Raw genomic sequence first — 19,650 nt, 5'->3', positions numbered from 1 at the left:
AGTATTTAAGTACTTCAAAAAACAGACACCCCATCTTCGAGGAGACTTTTTGGTACCAACACTGCTAAACATGTACCATTTTTAAACTGATTTGTCTAAGATGGGTTTCCAAAAAATGGGATCTTGATGGTTTGCTAGTCTTAGAAACTTTCTTGCTTGTAAAGAATTGTCCATTTTCATCCTGGCAAAGATCTAGACAAAATCTGTTGGGCCCACTTAAAACTTATTTGGATAAATTAATGAATTTACATTAGAGTCTCTTATTGAAATGGAGATAGTACACTCTCAAATATTTTTAATTGAGCTTTCTTGTATCCTTTCCAAGTTGTCAGCATGCTTCTTAGCTTTCCATGATTTACACTGTGAATAATTAGTATTAAAAATAATACTCTATTATAATAAACCAGATTTTCTTCTCCTACTGACAGTGGAATGCCTTACGTTTGTGTCTGTCTTATGATGGTGTACAAATATCTATTTGCATGGAAAATACAACCTCATTTCTATTTTCTTGAATAATCAGTCTTGAAACCCCGTTTGACTAGAAATGTGTGCAAGTGGAAATATGCCTCAGATTTTTTCCAGGAAGATACAGTAATTGGTCTGACACACTTTTAAAGAGCAGATGTAGGAGACCAGACTTATGCCTAGGTTGGTACTTTTGCGGTAACAGTGAAAGGCACCCATCACTGTTGTGATTTGTCTCTAGCTCCTACTGTCATGATGTGAACATGCTTCTCTCTGCCTAGAGACAGTGACTCTCTGAAGAGAGAAAATGAAAAAAACCTTCGACACCAGTTTCTACTTGATCCATCCCTCTGAAAGGCTGTGCTCATGGCAAGTCTGACCCAAAGTTTTTGGCATGTGTGAACCATATGTTTTTTTTTTTTTGAGGTCATTAAAACTGTTGGTAATAGGACACAGCATCCACTGGGGTTCCGTGCCTGTGAGGAATGACAGTACCATCCCAGCCTTTCCTCTGATTAGTTAAGCACACCCAAGGCCCTGGGGCTTCCTGGATGATGACTTTCAGAGCACAGATAATTTCTGCTCCTTAATCAGGCCACAGGGCTGGCCTGATTCTCACTTGCCTGTGTTGCAGAGCTACTCACCGGCATTGTCTGGCTGCCATGCAAGGCATTGATGGCAGCTTGGGCCTCTGCATGTGAAGAGTACTTCACAAACGCACACCCTGGAAGAGGAAAAAGAAGAGCATAAGAAAGTTTGCATGGATACCATGAAATTCTATCTAGCAAACTATCCTGTCCTCAGAACTGGCCAATAATATGCTTGTGAAGAAAGTATAACAAAGATATGTGTCCTGGTCTTTTTCCAGAGTCCAGGCATCAGCAGCATGAGGACTGCTTAAGGCTAAGTTTCTTTCAGAATTCCCACATTGCTTGTAATAAGTACTGACAGGCACAAACTTAGTAGGTACATCTAGAATCTAGTCATGTTTTAACCTCTACAGCCTTCCATGGCAGAATCTTGCACAATTTTACAATTTATTGGTTGAAAAAGCTGGTTTCTTTATTTGTTTTAGACTTAATGCTGAGTGTTCCTCCCGCTGTGGCTGTGAGATACAATATGGGAGCATGTGCAAGTCATTGGAAAGTTGCACATACTTGATACAAGCAACCACAGGACAAACATACAGAAGGCATTCCAGTTACTCCAAACCCCCAAGGTACCTTATCATATCACTGCTTGGTAGAGCTCTGTGACAGACTGCCCAGAGCTTGTCTTGGCTCCAAGCCACTTAGGTCTGGCAAAGCATGAGACACCTTCTGGTGAAGTAGCATGGGTGGGAAAGGTACCCATGTGTTGATTACCATGCTGCCACCTCTAAAAGTTGAATCTTAGTTTTTCATAGCTGCAAAGGCAGTGCCTGTGTAGGTGTTCTTTTCTGGACATTAGAGAAGTGTGGGCAGTGTTTCTCTGGCCTGTGTTGCTGTGCGGGGAATCTCACACCAAACACTTACATAAGGTTTTAGGGCAGAAAGATGCATTTATGGATGCTACTGGAGTTCACAAATGATCAACACTTCAAAAGGTTGCATGCACTTCTGGTGTGGGGGAAAGTATTATCAACACTCCCAGCTACAAGCAAACTGACTCAGAGACAGGAAGGGTAATTTCCATATGCTAAGGCAGTTTTTGGAACAGATTGGGAGAGATCTGAGAAGTTTTGGCTTACATTCCCTTCTATTACTATCAATGACTTTTGAGCTTTTAATCAATTTGCAAAGCCCTCTCGGTTTCCCTGAAGGGGTGCAGTTTGCAGGGCATGGGATACCACTCCTGACAGTGGGATGCTCTCCTTCAGCCCCTTTGCAAGTTGTATTGCTTCATTTTTCACCCTGCATTGTAGGGATCAAAAATGGTGTGAAGACCTTCTAAAGATGCTGCAAAGTAAAAGAATGAACCCCAAAGGTCCCTAAAATCATCACTGCAGGCTGGTAGAAGTGAGACTGAAGAAAGTAATGATAGCCCCTTCTAAAAATAATATACATATATAAAATATCTTACAGTTCACTTTGTGTCACCCTCTCAGCATTGTGCTCAGGCTGCATTTCAGGAAAGGCCCAATGATTATTGCTAATAGTTCTAGGATCAAATTTATAAGGAGCTGAGAGGAGACAATCATAAGAAAATGAGATAGATAAACTTCAGCTGGAAACAATAGGGATCAATTATGACATAATCCCAGCCCAGCATTCCCAGACTCCTGAGATACTGCGTCTTCATTAATCAGAGATAATCCAGAATTAGGGTGTTTAATTATTTGCAGAGGTTCTTTTGTACTTTCTGCCTCTAAAAAGAAGATGCTGATTAGCAAATATACAAAAGCTTTCCAGTTCCAGTCACCAATTTAATTTAGAGCACGATTTTTAGCTGTGGTGCTGCTGTCATGTCAAAGGCTTCACTCTTGTTCAGTGAAATTCACCCCTGTGCTGAGGGTCCTGATGGATCAGTGGAGCTGGATAAAGGTGGGAATAAAGGAAGTAGCAGGTATTTATCTTGTTTAATGCCCAGGATGTTAATGGGATCCTTCCTACTGCTTTCTATTATGCTTCCAGTAGGTTTTGAAGTAGCAGAATGAGTAAAAACTCAGCTTTTACTGATGTAAATGGCAAGGCAATTGCAGAGATCCCAACATTTTGTCCTTTTTGTTTGTGCATTCAATTGGACGGCTTCTGTACACAACACCTCAAGTGCACATAATCTTCCTTCCCATTGTCACCAGAACTGCCTCCAGGAGCTGGTGAGCTGAGGATGTAAGTCATGTCACTCTTCTCAGAACAATGGTGTCCTTCTGACAGGAGCAACTCTGGAGTGTGAGGGCATTAGGCACACATAGAGAGATACATGTGCTTAAGTTTTTCTTGTTCCTTTGCTTCCAGACTAGAGCTAGAAGGGCTGCCCTGACTGTTTTGTCAGCTTGGATGAGACTGCAGAATCAGGCAATAGGATTGTAATTGCAGAGGGTGGTAAGGCTCTTCTTTAGGAGGGTGGAAATTTTTACTTTATGGGTTATTAAGGCAGACTGCTCAGTGGGAAAAAATTAAAAAGAGAGAAAGAATAGCTGCACAGAGAGCAGCAGCAATGAAGGCTCTGGGTCCTTCTGAATCCACTCCTGGTCCTTCCTGCACTCCTGCCTGAACCCTGGTGAGCTTTACCTGGAGTGGTGCAGGATCACTCCATCCTCTCCTAGGAAAGACAGGTGCTGCATTCCCCTTTAGAGTGAGAAATTCCTCAGCCCAGCTCTTCTGCCACTCGGTTCCCTACTCCAGCCACTGTGCCTAGCACTATGGCTCATGCAGGAGGTATTTCTGCAGACCCCGAAAGTGATGCCCCATGGCACAGGAGAGCATCCATGGCTTCGGGAAAGGCTTAGGCAGCTTTTTGGCTATGCCTGGACTGTGATGCGATTAAACTGGGGAGCTGCAACCCAGCTTCTGAGAGCAGTTGCTTGCACTGAGCAACCTGAAGAGTGCAGAGGTTCACCACAGGGATATCTGGTAGGCTGGGTAGGATTTAAGTGCATGGGATCTGACTGCTATCTGGAATTTAGACAATCTGCTTAAATCGCAACTTACGTAGAATTTAAGCCTTATGGGTTTTACCCAAAATAAGTAGCTCACAAGCAATGTGTGTCACATATTGGTTTCTAGCAGATGGAAAACATTACAGACTGGGAATAACTTTGTGGGAGTTGTGGCTTGCCTGACTGTCTCCTAAGATAAGGGCACTAGCCTTAAGTTTTCCATTGGATTGACTGCTCTGTGTGCATGTGTGCATGCACAAAACCATGTGTGTGTAAATTAGGAGCTTCAAATTCTCAGTAAATAGCACCAGCAAATGGAAGCTGGTAATATTAACTCTGTCAAGGCTCAGTATTGATCCTGAACAGCTCAGTGAAACGTCAGCCTGAGACTGCAGCCTGCTAGCACTAATAATTAAACTGGTTAGCAATATGGAGCTGCCACTCAGATTCTGTCTTATAATGAAATTGTTTTAGAAGGAAAAAAAAAAAAAAAAGATAGAGCAAGTATGAAGACAAGTCTGTGGGTTGGATCTCCTCCGGAATTTGTTTCTTACAGAACTCAGACTTTATTGCCTTTATTATTGCTCTGTTTTACTCCTTTGTCATTAGATTTCATTCCAGGCGGAAGAAGACAGACATGTTTTGTTTTGTTTTTTTTTTTTTTTTACTTTTCCCCAATTTACTGATTTGTTCAGTGAATGATGTGCTTAACGGTCTGCTGTTATGATGGCTAGATCTTCTCTAGGACATCCTATCCTACTACTTCCCAATGGGCCATCCCCTGTCTTTGTGTGTTGTGGAAATAAAATAACCACAGAACTGTAAAAAAGGTGTCCACAGCTTATTTTCAGCCATTTATATCAGGAAGGCCGAGCTGCATTGATGTGTATTGAAAGTATTTACAGGCTGGTGTAAAGTACTTTTTTTGTCCACCACTGATTTTATGGAATAACAGTATCTTTCTCTAGTGCATCATTGCGATTTGGATGATTTTGCTACCGTGTTGCAAAAATGTGCTGCTCGATGTTGTCACTTGTCAAAATATCCAATAAGATAAGAACTGTGTCTGCAGGACTGGCCTCTTCTCCGGTGTTGCACATTCCAACACAGTTTATGCTATATTATAGGCAGATTAATATTTAATGGATACATTATACTGCCAGGAGGAGAAGGTTTCCTAGTCAGATTGAAGTTACTTTGTCTAGAGACTTATGGGGGAAAAATACGACCTTCCTTCACAAGAGAGAAGCCTCATTCTCATGTCCGAGCTGTAGCAGTAGGTATTTTGTTCTATCCAAGTGAAAAAGAGTGGCAGAAGGAGGATAGGCACCTAGTTTTGCAATGAGGTATTTGTGTCTTTCAGACAGTAAATGTATAATGAGTGCAATACTTAAACTGGCACCTGTACCCTTGCTGGTATGAGTCCATGCAAAGACCAGGTGAAGAAGGGAAAGATCTGAGGCTGGTGTATGAGAGATAAACAGAGTCAATGATGGAGCCGGTGAGTCAAGATGTAAAGTACCATTACTGGCTGTTTTTACAAAAAAAACCCCTCACACTGTTCAATGGAGTGGGGGGAGCACATCTCTAGTGTATGTAAAGGCCCTGTTCAGAGGGAAGGCATCATCTTGCATGTAGTGACACGCAGCCTGTTGGAGACCTGTTTTACAGCATGATCAGCTTTTTCATCTCATGCACAAACAGAGTTACCAGCAGAGTAATGTTGTGACCCCTCCTAAAGTAAGAGGTGCTGTTCTTTGGGTTGCATGATAGTTTCGTTACACCAGAAAATGATATACAGAGGAAGACCAGGATCTAGGCCAACACAAATCCCTTACCTTTGCTGTTGCCATCAGGTCCCCGAAGGATTGTGCACTCCTCAATGTTGCCAAACGCCTCGAATAGCCTGCGCACATCGTCTTCCGACTGCTGCTTATTGAGCATGCCCACAAAGAGTTTTCTGTCTTCTGGAACAAAATAAAGAGATGCTTACCATATTTTAGGAGGGATGTGAAAGCCAAGACAGCTTAGTATCACATGCAACACAAATGGTGACTTCACTGAGGTGACACATTTCAGACGCTGCTAGTATTTTCAGGTGTCTGGCTTGAAAAACCTTAACAGCCTCTGAGTTCACATGAGTACTTGAAAATAATCCAGCAAATTTTGGAAAAACCAAACAAAAGTGGTTTGATTATATATAAAATCTTTATCTGCCTCTTAAAATCTAGGCACCAAAGTCTTCCAAATCAGCTTCTCCTGATCAGTTTTTGCTGTCAGTTTGCAGTAACTGAAATGACAACACTGCTCAGACTGCAATCGAAGCGGAATGTGATAAATATAGTGTATTGGAACCAAGTCCAAATGAAAAATAACATAGGTTAGTAGCCCTAGTGATACTAAATAAAATTCAGGAAAAGAAATGTTTAACATAAAAATTTAAAATCAGGATATAACAGAAGTCACAGCCTGTTAACTGGAGATTTGTCATTCATGCCCACTCAGAGACATGTATCTAGAAGTTTTGATGAGATTTTTAATATATTTATAAAGTTCATTTGAAATAAGCCCAAAGTTTTTGAAACTTCAATTGTTTTTTGAAAGATAAAGTTAACTTACATGATTACTAATATCTGAGATAACTTGAGCAGGTGGTATTTCATGCCAAAGCAGGACGTTTTCTGCTAGTGGATAATTGTATTTTAAATAAAGATGCTCAATGCTCAATGTGACCCAGCACTATGCACTCACAGCCCAGAGAGCCAAACTTGTCCCGGGCTGCATCCAGAGCCCCGTGGGCAGCAGGGGAGGGAGGGGATTCTGCCCCTCTGCTCTGCTCTGGTGACACCCACCTGGAGCTCTGCATCCAGAGCTGGGGTCCCAGCACAGGAGGGACAGGAATTGCTGGAGTGAGCCCAGAGGCGGAATTGGAACTAGATAATCTTCAGGGTCTCGTTCCAACCCAAACAATTCTATGATTTATACTTGAACTTAAACCAAGTTTGGGGACCTTCATGAGACTCTTCCAGAAAAATATCGGTGAAAACAAATGATTGTCAGAAGGATCTCAGCTGGGGCTGAGTGATGCCTCTTGATCAGGGTTCTGTTCAAAGACTACTGCCTTTACACCAGAAAAAAAGAAAATTTACGTAATTTACATTGTGTATGTAAACAGGCCATTTGCACATGATTCATAAATGTCTTATTTATGATTCATTAAACACTATGTAAATGTGTGAACCAAGAGGGTTTTTTTTTTTTCAGAGCACATTACAGAGCAGATGTAACTAATTTGAATAAATATATGTAAATATCTAAATATTTTTAAAAATTTAATTTATTTTTTTTAGTGCACAGGTTAACCTAAATCTGAACAAAACACTGATTTGCAATAACCCTTTTCTGGCTGACTAATCGGGCAATTCATGTCACTTTTGTTCACTGAGAAATCACTGGTGTAGGCAATCTGTTCTGCTTCAACCAGTGTTTGATCAAAATTCCCTTCTCCAAGATGCACCTGCACATTGGCAAATTACTTTACTGCCTTGGATGTGAATAATTTTTCATGCAGTGGCTATTGAATGAGGATATTAGGAGCTTTCAACCCTGCAGCTGAGTTATCCACGACCACGAAAAGTGTACTGCCCACAGAAAGGCAGGAGTTATGTTGCCTTCAGCTAGGCTGCTGAACTGGTAGGAAAAATAGGTTTAGGGAAATACAGGTACACTTCTGATAGGTGAGCAAAACAGAAATAGCCTGTTAAAGCAAGAAATATTCCTACTTTATATTGGAATTGATTCTGCAGAGAGGTGTTTTGAGGTCTTTGCTGGCAACAAAAAGTTCAGATTGTAGTGGTGCACAAAGCCCCACCTAACACCATGCAGCATGTAGGTTGTCCCCACCTCACAAAAAGGTGGTTTGGGCATGTTTTTTCTTTTGCCAATGACCAAAGTGTCCTGGAAAATAGACTTCAACATGTGAGGTACAAGCCTTAGAAAACCAGCTGCTAAAGTCCATTGTGTGCTCTAGGGGGGTATTTTTCAGTCTAGGACATGACAGAACCTTAGCAAACAAATCCAGTCCAAGGGTTTTTCAGATATTCTAAGAAAACTCACTAGCAAACGGGACCAGTTCCTGCAAGATATTTTAGAAAGGGGGCAGATCAGCTGTAAAAAACTAGGAACATGATTGGCAAAAGGTTTTGCCTAGAAGTTTGTGTTTCTTATATACTTCCAGCAGAACAGAAGAGCATTGTATTGTATTTTATACAGCTTCCCATGTTTCAAATAAGCTGCATCAGCAAAAGCACTCATATGGCTGTGTAACTGTTTTCACCAGACTTTTTGGTAATATAAATGCATCATTAAAAAAAAAAAATCACATCCCTCCTCTGTCAGCAAAACTGTCTAGTATGGAACTAGCCTGAAACTGCCTTATCTGGTCTAGTTTATGCAAATCTAAAACCAGGTGTTTTAGAAACCGCTCAAATTATTATATTTACATCCCCCACCCTGAATCTTTGCTGTACACAGGGACTGTACTGGCTGGCAGATGATGTGGTGCTTTGGTGAGCTGCCCATGAGATGGTCATCAGACCATCAGAAACAGTCTCTGTCAAAGGGGAGGATCACCTTCCCCAGGAGCTGCTGGTCCAGGGGAGATGGCGGAAGGGGATCCCCATGGAGAACCACTGCTTGGACAACATCTCCAACCCCATCTCCAAATCAGCATCCGGTCTCCCTCCTGAAAAACAGCACCCTATGTAGTCAGGGGAATAATTTGTTATATTTGCCATCCCAGAACTCTACATAATCACACACTAGACTAGTAAAAAATGAGTTAATTTAACAAGTTTTTACTTTCAGTATTTTCTATAACAAAGTGCTGCATTTGCCTCTCACATCTCAGCTCTTTCAGGGAACTCAACACTGTGTATTAAGAGCACTTTTCACATATCCTGAGTACAAAAAAAAAAAAAAAAAAAAAAAAAAAAAAAAAAAAAAAAAAAAAAAAAAAAAAAAAAAAAAGGGAAGAATCCAGCAGAAGGGTTCATTCAATGTGTTCCAGGTCTGGGGTAATGAGTTTTTGCTCTAGTGGTTCTTTATGAGCCTCTTGCACCCAGGGCATCATTGTACTACTCTTCCACATCCCAGAAAAAAAACTGATATGCAATGCACCAAGACAACTACTTCTGATTTGTAAAAATGTCTAAAAAAGGCCATGAGTCTGCAAGAATAAAATGAAAAGGGGATGTGCTGATGTCCTCAAGGTGTGTCTTAAGCACATATGCACACCCATGGTGCTCCTCACTAGATGTTTCCAGAGTCCTCTAGTGACATTTGAGAGCACTACATCCTACAAAAATCTGAGTTTGAGGCTGCACACAAGCCTGGAATTGTCCTAGATGATGCTGATCCTAAGCTCTGCCTGCCTGTAGGGTCTGTCTCTGCCAACAATAATCCACTCATATCGCTGTCTTGAGTCTCATGCTGCCCTCTTTTTCAGTGAGACATTGTTTCAACTACATGTGTCTCAGGATCCATACCTGAATTTAAGAGCACTGGGCAGACTCAGACCCCTATTTCTTCCATTGCCAAGATCAATGCTCAATTCCATTTCACACTGTGGGACTGGAGGGCAAAACCCCTTCAGACCAGGGGTCCTAAGACCTGGGTCCCAGACAAAAGTGAACACACGGTCAAGGAAAATAGAAATATTATTCTCCAGGGCAGGAGAGAAGGATGAAGAGAGACCAGGGATGAGCCAATGATCTGGGATGTCCCCAGAATAAGCTGTGGACATGACTTTGTGCTCCAACCTAAACTGCCGATGGAGAGATGGTTGTAACTTGTAGTACCACATAGTTTTACTCAATGGAGATTGGAACCCAGGAGGAGCATTCTCCACCTCCTCCCTATGAGGAGGGAGCTTACTCAGCATATCTAAGAACAGGTGTGATGATAGAAGCCTATTCCATACAGCCTCCTCAAGGCCATCCATGGCAGTGCATCAAGTATTGATTAATTTCTGAGCATCATCCCTTTGCTTTTGTGAGGAAAAACCTGTCCAAATTTCTGTCTGTTATATTCTCTCAAGTCACAATTTCAGTTTCAATCTCATCTAAGGACTCACAATTAACCTTGCTGCAGTGACTGCCCCAAAACCAGCACCATTGTGAGCAGTGACACTGCCCTGCAACATTGCAACTGAATATGGTGTCCATGTGAACCTCTTCTCCTCATGTTTTTGTTTTCCTTCATTATTGTACACCCCATTATCAGTCTTTTTTCTACAAGCTGAGTCCATCATGCCCACTTAGCCATGGAAATATCCAATCATGGGTGGATATTTTTGTGAGTGGTGGCACCCAGGAGAGTCAAGAGGTTTTTGGTGGTGAATACAAATAATACTGAAAATTAGGTTCGTCTCAGGTCTGCTACGTTTTGCCATAAATGAATCACAATAGGCTTCCCTCTTCTTGACTACTCTTCCAGGAATGGAAGCTTGTGCCTGTCAGGAAAAGCTGGCTGCAAGGCACCATGGTGAAGAAACACAACTTGTCAGATAAATATTCAGCATCTACAGACATCCCTGCAGTGTTTATATGCAGTCTTGGCACCTTCCCCAGTGCAAATAGGGGTTAAATTATTCTCTGTTCTATTTGTATTTGAATGTTATATTTCCATGATGAGTGTAAGGCAGAGGTGTCAGGTGGGCCCGGGCGAAGGAGGCGGCACACGTGAAAGGTGAAATAATACAGCACTGCAAACCAAGTGCTGAGAGGAGATGGGAAGGGGGAACACTGGAGAGAGGGGGAGAAGGGGGAGGACGGGCACTAATTAAAGAGACAGAAGGGACAATGAGATGCAGGATGTTTGACCCTCTGTGGAGCAAGAGGACAAGAACAAGAATCACAGCAATTGCGAAGGGACTGGGGGAAAATTAGGGTCACTCGCAGGGAGACATGACAGAGGATTGTGTTTATCCAGATAGCTCTTGCTAATGTATGTGTGTGCGTGGGGGTACATTTAGATAAGAGTATATAAATACACTTGTGATCTCATATTCCTCAAACAAAACAAAGAGGTTGAATCCTTGTATGAGGAAAACGCAAACTGACTTTACCATCTAGAACGTGGCTTCTGAGGCCTTAGAAATAAAGAGGAAGAGATTCACAATCTCTTTGTCCCAAGCTAATTTATATATCTAATAATTATTTGTCCCTGCTGCTATTCCCCACCTTCCCATATGTGCTTGCACACACAGAGGGAGAGCAGCTGCAGTGCCTTGGTCCTGGCACTGGGAAGGCCTTTCAGCTTATCTCCTTGGCCCTTTGCCACAACAAAGCAGCCTAGAGAAGTTTTCTATGCAGGTATGGGTAAGAAAAAAAGCCAGTGCATAGTACCAAGTGGCACATTGACTGGAGAGAATGAAAGAAGAAGAGTTGATCTTCCTTGCCCGCTCTCCTGATTCATCCTTGGAAGAAGGAAGAGGGGATAGCACTGAGGGTGTTCCCCACATGCACAGAATCAGAATGGTTTAAGCTGGGAGAGACCTAAAAATGTCATTTGATCCAATCCACGGACAGTGAGCAAGGATGTCCTCAACTAGAGCAGGTTGCTCAGAGTCTTAGCCAACAGGATACTGAAAGCTTCCAGGAATGAAAAACCTACAACTCTTCTGGGCAGCCTATGTCAGTGTTTCATCAACTTCTTGGTAAAAAAGGCATTCCTTGTATCTAGAGTGAATCTGACCTCTTTTGTTTGAAAAGTAAGAGTCCTCATCCTATTGTTACTGGCTATATTGAGAAGTCTGTCCTCACCTCTCATAAGCATCCTAAAGTATTTAAAGACCTCAATAAAGTCTGCCTAAAGCCTCATCCTCTCCCGGATGAACAATCCCAATTCTTGCAGCCTGTCTTCATAGCAGAGGTGCTCCAGTCCCCTGATTATCTCTGGATAATCTATGTCGCCTCCTCTGGATGCCCAATAACAGGTCCACACCCTTCTTATGGCAGGGGCCCCCCAGCTGGATGTAGCAGTCTCAAAACCACAAAAACAGCCTCACAAAAACAGAAGAGGGGGGCAGAACCAGTTGCCTTAACTTTCTTTTGCTGTAGACCAGGACAGGCCGGTTTCTTGGCTGCAAGAGCCCATTGCTGACTCATGCCCAGGCTTTCATCCAGCAGAGTTCCCAACTCCAAGCAGTGGGCTCAGGCATACACCAAAGTCTGTGTTTCTCTCAGACAGTCATGACGACGGAATCCTCCACAGGTCAAAGAAGAAAGAAGGCTTGAGAGAAGAAGGGTGAGCTGCAGATGTCCTGAATGTTATGGAGGTTTGGTTTGAGCTCTGAACTCAAATCTGCAATCTCAAACCTGTCATTCTTTAGAGCCAGAGTGCCCCATTACTCCCCTTAACCTGTGCTAATCAGGTGATCAATAGGCTAAATGCAGGGCATTTCCCAGGGCTTGGGTTTCACACTCCTATTGCCATTTTCACAGCAGTCCTACAGCTACGTGATGATGATTACCACCCTTTCCACAGGGGAAGTGATTATGAATTCTGTTGTAGCTAATTGTAAATTAGCTAATTATCTTCTCTGTGGTACCTTGCTGGAAAAGTTTTTTGGTGTTTCAAAAATTGGGATGGGGGAAAAATCCAACAAGATTCAAAAGCCCAAATAACAGAAATATAGCACTACCTAGCTCCAAATAATAGCAAACAAACCCTCTTTCCACCAGCAGTTCCTACTTGGCCCCTTTTCCCTCCTCCTCCCCATATCAAACAAGAACCTCAAGGGGCTAATTCTGCTACAGGCTTTAAAATGTTTGCTGAGTTCACCTCTTCCTTGCAGTTAGGTGTTGTGGGGCATCCCTAATCACATCTTAGCAGGACTGATTTCTTTGCACTGATCTCTCCCCCTCCTTCCTCTCTGGTTTGGTTTTACTTAACAGATCCTTTATATCCCATACATTAGCAGATATGATTGCACAGCTGCTAGTCTCTAACTGCTGGAGACAGAAGCTTTGAGACACCCGGGCTAGAGAGAATAACAGCTAATCTGAACAGCTGTGTGATGGGGACAAGCGCAAATGAATATAAGGCCAGGTGTGGGAGCATAATTCTCCCATGCAAAGAAGGAAGCTTCATCCCACAGGTGCATTGCTCTTCACTGTTGCATGTCAAAAACTTAGTTTGAAGGATTTCTCTTACTTAATTGCTTGGCTGCACTCTAAGCCTTGACTTGGACATGGATCCTGTAAGCAGTGTGAAAGAACAGCTGAACAAGAGACGGAGAGTCTGTCTGACTCTGCTGTCTTTGGCAACAGCCAGTTGTGGATGTCTAGAAAGGAGTAAAAGAATGGGGAATTTTTTGATATTCCCCAGTATTCTCCTAGAATTCAGTGCTCTGCAATTGAGGGAATTCTGGAGTCTGCAGTATTGGGGTGGTTTTTTGTTTTGTTTTGTTTTTTGTTGGTTTTGTTTGTTTGTTTGTGGTTTTGTTTGTTTGTTTATTTTTATATGTAGTAGTTTCTGAAGTGTCTTTCTTTGATGTAATTGTATAGTGGACTTTTGAACCCATGTGTGCTTGCAAGCATCCAGCACATCCTACAGCGAGACATTCTGCAGCTTAAGCATTCACTGAGTAAGGAACTTCTTCTTTCTGCTTATCTTGACCATGCCACAAACTATTTTTGATAGACAGAACCTAGATCTTGCTTTGGGAAAGAGTGGAAAAAATTCCTGATCCAGTTATGGAAGAGTGGACCCAATGAGGATATTCAAGACCTTGGCTGAAGCTCTTGTCTGTACATTTCAGACTGGTTTTTGGGACTCCTGAGTCCTATCTTAAGCAGTGCTTTGGGAACTATAGAAAGCAAAACCACATTTCTCTTAGAGTGATTTGTTATGCCTGGTACCAAAGAGATAGATGACTGTGCAGTCACTGTTATTAAATACTTGTATCTCTGCCAAGGACAGCAGTCTCAGTGGAAATACGGGCTGCATAACCCAGCGAGAAAGGCAGCCTCAATTTCCCCAACTGCTAAAGGACTAATTGGTGTTTGCAGCTGGCAAAACGGGCCTTGGTGAGGTTTGCCATACTCCAGGAGCATAGTTAGTCCTGGCAGAAATAATGAAATATAACTGGCAGGCTGGGAGTCAGATCTATGGCTGAATCCTAGAATGGCTTCTATCAGATTTAAGTGGCTAGAGCTTTCTCAGCTCCTTTTCATGCAAGAGCGTAGGAGTAAGTCAAGGCAGTTTTAGTCCTTAATAAAAGCCTACTTTTGTAATCTTGCAAGGAGAGGATTTTCATGTCCTGCAGTAATGTGACTCCTAAAGACAGTGGCAGAGAGATCAAGGTGCTTCTCTCCAAGAGAACACAGAGGTTGGCTGTTGCTGTTGGCCCTGTGAGAAACTGGAAAGAAAATTAATTTGTTTCCAGATGTTGCACCCAATGTCTAAGATCGTGTTTTTTAATTAAACATGACTGGGCCTACTGTCTTCTTGCAGCATCCTAGTCTATATTACAGTCCTACCTTCCTGAGAAAAGACCTGCTATACAGGGAACTGGAAGAGGTCCTTGATGTGCAGCAGCATAATAAACAACATTCAGGTATTTTCTGGGAGAGCAAGCATATGAGCAGGATGGAAAAAGTGCAGAGCCATGATGAAAAATAGAAGGAGATGGCAAAGACTGTTCAGAGCAGGAGGGTGGGTGTGGTTTGGGTTTGGCTGGTCTGTGCTGCTGTAGCAGCACCCTCTATGTGCCAGCACTGAAGTGAAATCCAACCACAAATTGAGCCTTATCTGGGCAGTTCAGATGAAAACACACTCAGGCTTCCTCTGTGCACATAGGGTATGGACAAAACTTTGGCCATGGGCCAAGCAAACCCTGCCATGAAGACAATAGCCAAAATATTTCTAACAGCAGATTCTTCTTGTACAGCTGCAAATATTATAACCCCAAGAAAAATACCTGTAGTTCTGACTTACTGAACAGCACCGTCACAACTGTCCATTGCCAAGAGATGCTATTCCCTGTGCAGACCTTAAATGACAGGTTTTATGGTGTTTGATATTGAGCTGGAAAAACAACTTGAAAAGATCCATTTTATTTGTAGCCCTTGCTTAGGAAAGCTGCTGGTGAGAAAAGTCTAAAACCCCATGCCAGGCAAAACATAAGGCCTCTGCCTCTGAACTGTGCCTCACAGCTCATAATTCTTCTTAGTCGCTATCTGAAACACACAACTGGAATATTTTTGAGAATTGTTCCTGAGGCAGTGTGTTTCAGGAAAAGACTTGAGAGTCAAAATCTGGTCTTTCTAAACTCAACCTATAACCTAAACACACACTTTCTTTTTACAATCTTCACAATCACGGAAGAATATCCGAACCCAAATCAACCATTCAACCATGGAAAAAAGGTAAAAATCAGACCTATTTCCCTAGCCGTTAGCATCCTTTTCTTACAGTTCCCATTTCCTGGGAACAACCCTTGGGAAGACATACCTAAGGAGACCCAGCATGGTAGAGCAGATGTGTTCAGCTGTGCTATGACTAAACTTCACAGGAATTTGCATGACTGTTTAGGCTCCTTCCTCCTGTGAATCCACAAATATTATCTCAGCCCAGTTTGATGGATTTTCAGAAGAATAAGGAGATGAAGGAGAAGACTGTCTCATACTATCAAATGACACCTCAAATGAACATTGAATTATCCTTTTGCACTCATCTTTCAGAGGCAGCTTGGATTTGAATAACAACTTCTACTGCCTTTGGTTCTGGCGAATTTAACAGATCTTAATTCCTATGTGTAACATTCCCTTTTCACTCTGTGGCCATACAAGGTTGAGGCTGAGCCCGAAGGGCCGTTTGGTTTTCACACTCATTCAGAGCAAAGCTTAGAAGCTTCTTGACAAACTCTGCAGGGTCAGTGGTGTCAAGACTGGTATGTCAGGAAAATAAGTTTCAGTTCCTAAACTCATCTCACTGGTGACCTGTCGAGGATTTGAAACCTTTTCCAGAAGCCTAGAAGGCCAAGACATTAATCTGTGGTAGCACTCCAGCCTTGCGCACCGGTATTGAAACAGCATAGGCATGGGCAGGAAGGGGGGTGGGAAGGACATATTTTCTCTTGCAGGAGCTGGGACGACATTTCAGATCAAATTAAACTTCAGTTTTTAAAGACTTCAGTGGAGGTAATTGAAACACTTTCTCACAATTGCCTGAACCTAAGTGTTATCTCTTTTTTCCTCTGTATATCATCCCTTTTCCCCCAAGTCTGAGACAGCCCTGCACGGCCACAGCCTTCTTAATATTAAAGACGGTGATTAAATGGGATTCGCCAAAAGACAAAGGGCTGAAAACCTGCCAATTGTTAATCCCTCCTTTGCTGTGCTTAAAAATTCCATTTTCTTCATTTGAAGAAAGGAGGGGGGAAGAAAAGAGAATTATACGCCTATATCTAATTTAAATTCTGGTGTCGCGGGTCCTGTTCCCTTCTCCCTCTCTTGACGTCTGAATATATTCCTTTATTACCATTATTACAGCTTTCTGATTGCATTAAAATTCATCCACACACTTCTCTCCACATTCCACTTTTCTTTTGCCAGTTTTTTTGCTAATTCCCTTTTTCTCTCCCCCCTTTTCTCCCCACTTTCAAATTATATAGAATGTCATTAAGGATCTCCACAAAATGCCTCAACTCCCTTCTCTATTGCTTTTATAAACTTGCTGGCTTTTTTTCTTCTCCATACCCTCATCTAGAAACAAAGAAAATGAAGAAAAGACATAAGAAAACAATAATAATAAAGGAATCCAAGCAGCACATCTCAGAGGTCTCAATAACACCTCTCCTACTTCATACAGCTCTTAGCCTAATGTTTACTTCAGTTATGAAGCTGTATTTCACACAGAAGTTTTGTGCATTATTTGTTTGATGTTGTACCTGGAATCCTTAGTTAAAATCAAAAATGGAGTTTGCCAGGCTATGTTTATGAGCTTGTAAAGAGATAGACTTGCCTGTAACTGTAAGCAGAAAAATAAGATTGGTGGAAAAAAAAAAAAAATCACCCTGCTTTATGGAGCAAGAGCTGAAATCTTTTAAGGATTTGCTTATGGATGTGAGCAGTGGAGCTCGGCATGCAGTGCATGTGGCCAGTTGCAGGTGAATAATACAAGATCTGAATGCCAACAGAATCCACCCAGACATCCTTCAGACATCCCACTGACTGCTAGGATATCCTAACAGGGACTTTTTTCCTCACAAGGCAGCTCACCTAAAGTCAGCAAACTTCTGTTAAACCAGTTCCACTCTATGTAGATGGAAGTCCCATTTGGAAGATTTTATTGATAAAAATGAAGGTGAAGATTTGACTCTGCTTCAATATACAACACACCTGCATGTGGGCAGCTGAACAATAAGGGGGAGGCATGTGAAGTGGTGCCAGTGTGATTAGGATGGGGTGTCTGATCATCCCAACCTGTTCTTGTGACTCTCTGAGCCCAGTTGGCAGGAAGAAGCTGTTATTATGAAACTTTTATTCATTCTTGCCAGTTCTTCCCAGGGTGCCTAAATAGGTTTTTTTGGTTATTATTGGTAGTTTTTTGTTTGGTTGTTTATTGAGGGTTTTTTTTGCTATTACTATTTTTGCTGTTGTCACCCTCAATTACCCTGATTTAATGAAATGACCAAAACTGGATGAAATATGGGATTTCTTTCTATAAGAAATACTGATGTCTCAAAAAATCTACTTCTACTTTGAATTGGAGAGGCCAAAGTTCTTGTGAAACGGGAATTCTTCAGTTGTGAAATGTTACAGTCTCGGAGGAATAAAAAGCCTTTGTCTTAATAACCTCAAAGCATGAAATATATAAAGCAGAATGGCTGTGGTTTTCAGCCAGACAAAAGAAAGTATATTTTCACACACTATGTGAATGAAAAAAAAGACATTTCTTTCATGGGATGTTGCTGAACACAAAAGTCATAAATTAGCTCCAAGGCGAGCGAGACAGATTAGTGGTGGTTATGTCCACTCAGTGCTATAAAACATGAATATCCAGATGCAAAATCTATCTTAGTCACTAAACCTCTGTCTGCTGAAAGTCACAGGGTATTAGGGGGAGGATGACTCTTCGTAAAAGCCTTGTGCCTACTATTTCTAATGGGCACTGTTGGAAGACAGGATGCTGGACTAGACAAACCTTTGGTCTAACTCAGAATGGAAGTTAGTGGTTTAATACAATAGAGACTTGAAACAAAATTAAATCAAAAAGATCCCGTTAAAATGATAGATTTTTTACCTTCTGAAAAGAGAACTCTGTGTATCAATTTAAAAAAAAATATGTCCCCTGGCAAAAATCTCATTGAAATGAATCTGTTCCAGGGGAATGCTTTGCCTGTTACAAAACTACATGTTGGGCTTAGACACCTGTTCCTTTAAAATATTTTGGCCAGCTTGACAAATGACCCAAGAAATGAATGAGTCTGCTTCAGGATGCCACCCAGCAAGATCTGGTTTGACTTATCCAGATATCATTTGTACTGTTACCTTAAGGTGCATCTGAGGAGGAACATTATATTCCAGTGATGTTACACGAGTGCTTGAAATAAACATCGGGGATTCAGGGTTAGAGCTGAAGCTTATTGAAGTTAATGAAAAAGAGTGCCATGAAGCCTTGGAGGCTTTGGATCAGACTCTTAATTTGCTGAAACACTGCTCAGATGTCCCTGCCACTGCTGGGTACTCCAGATTCTCCCTGATGCAGAACTCTGTCTTACACCCATGCCAGGAGAGATCTGGTGAGGACAGAGCAGAAAGACAGCAGAGCCTGGATGATGCCCATCAAACCTTTTCTGTGCCATGGTTTGGTAGCCCTCATGTATTTCCCTGCTTCAGCCTGTTTGCTTACACTCCTTTCACCATTCTGCTGCAGTAAGGAAAAGAAAACAAACCCCCTGTTGAATCTCTTGCACAGGCAAAACTCATCCTTCCTCCAAGTAGAAGACTTTCCTGCAGGTCTCACTCCAGGTTTTAAAACAGCACTGCAGAGCAGTGAAGGAATGCAGTAAAATTGGGATCAAACAGGATGGCCTGAAATGCTAGGCAGGGTTTGCAATAGAATTTATAATCAACACACTCAGAGGAACTTTCCTTCAGTGATAGTAATACTGAGCACACACTTGTCACTGAGGAAGGCCAGCTAGACCCAAAAAGAAGTTATCCATAGAGGTAGGATGTCCAGAGTCCTTTCTGGAGTCTTCTAGTCATGTTTTTCCCCTGCATTTGGGCTGTTTTCAAACTCAGGGGAGATCCATCCCACTGGGCACATTGAGCCAAAGATTTCTCTTCTTGGGGAAAGCAAAGCTGCTTTCTTTGATGTCACTTAGCATCTCCCTATAAACATTTTATTGAAGATTATTTCTTCCACCCACCTTCCCAAGCCCCCAGCTCTCAACTCTGACTGGCTTTAAATGCCAGTGTCATTTCCATCCGCTGACAGAGCTCTTTAACTGCTGCGCTGAATGACATTCGCTAAAACCAACTAATAGAAGGAAATGAGGTTAACCTTTAAGAAAGGTGAAAACGAGCTGG

At 42.0% G+C, this 19,650-nt stretch overlaps 1 protein-coding gene across 1 annotated transcript in view; it reads right to left on the bottom strand.

Annotated features, from left to right (window-relative positions):
• The window catches only part of CELF4 (CUGBP Elav-like family member 4), a 702,240-nt gene that overhangs the window by 102,336 nt on the left and 580,254 nt on the right, over positions 1 to 19,650 (bottom strand). Inside the window, exons 4-5 of the mRNA XM_066338606.1 lie at positions 5,887 to 6,015; positions 1,113 to 1,192 (exon numbers count right to left, since the gene is read on the bottom strand). Coding sequence (XP_066194703.1) covers positions 1,113 to 1,192; positions 5,887 to 6,015 — 209 coding nt within the window. The remainder of the gene's footprint in view (positions 1 to 1,112; positions 1,193 to 5,886; positions 6,016 to 19,650) is intronic.

Source organism: Sylvia atricapilla, chromosome Z (assembly GCF_009819655.1).
Source record: "Sylvia atricapilla isolate bSylAtr1 chromosome Z, bSylAtr1.pri, whole genome shotgun sequence".
NCBI classification, from domain to species: domain Eukaryota; kingdom Metazoa; phylum Chordata; class Aves; order Passeriformes; family Sylviidae; genus Sylvia; species Sylvia atricapilla.
The sequence above is the reverse complement of the archived record's forward strand: the minus strand, read 5'-3'. Positions and strand labels throughout refer to the sequence as shown.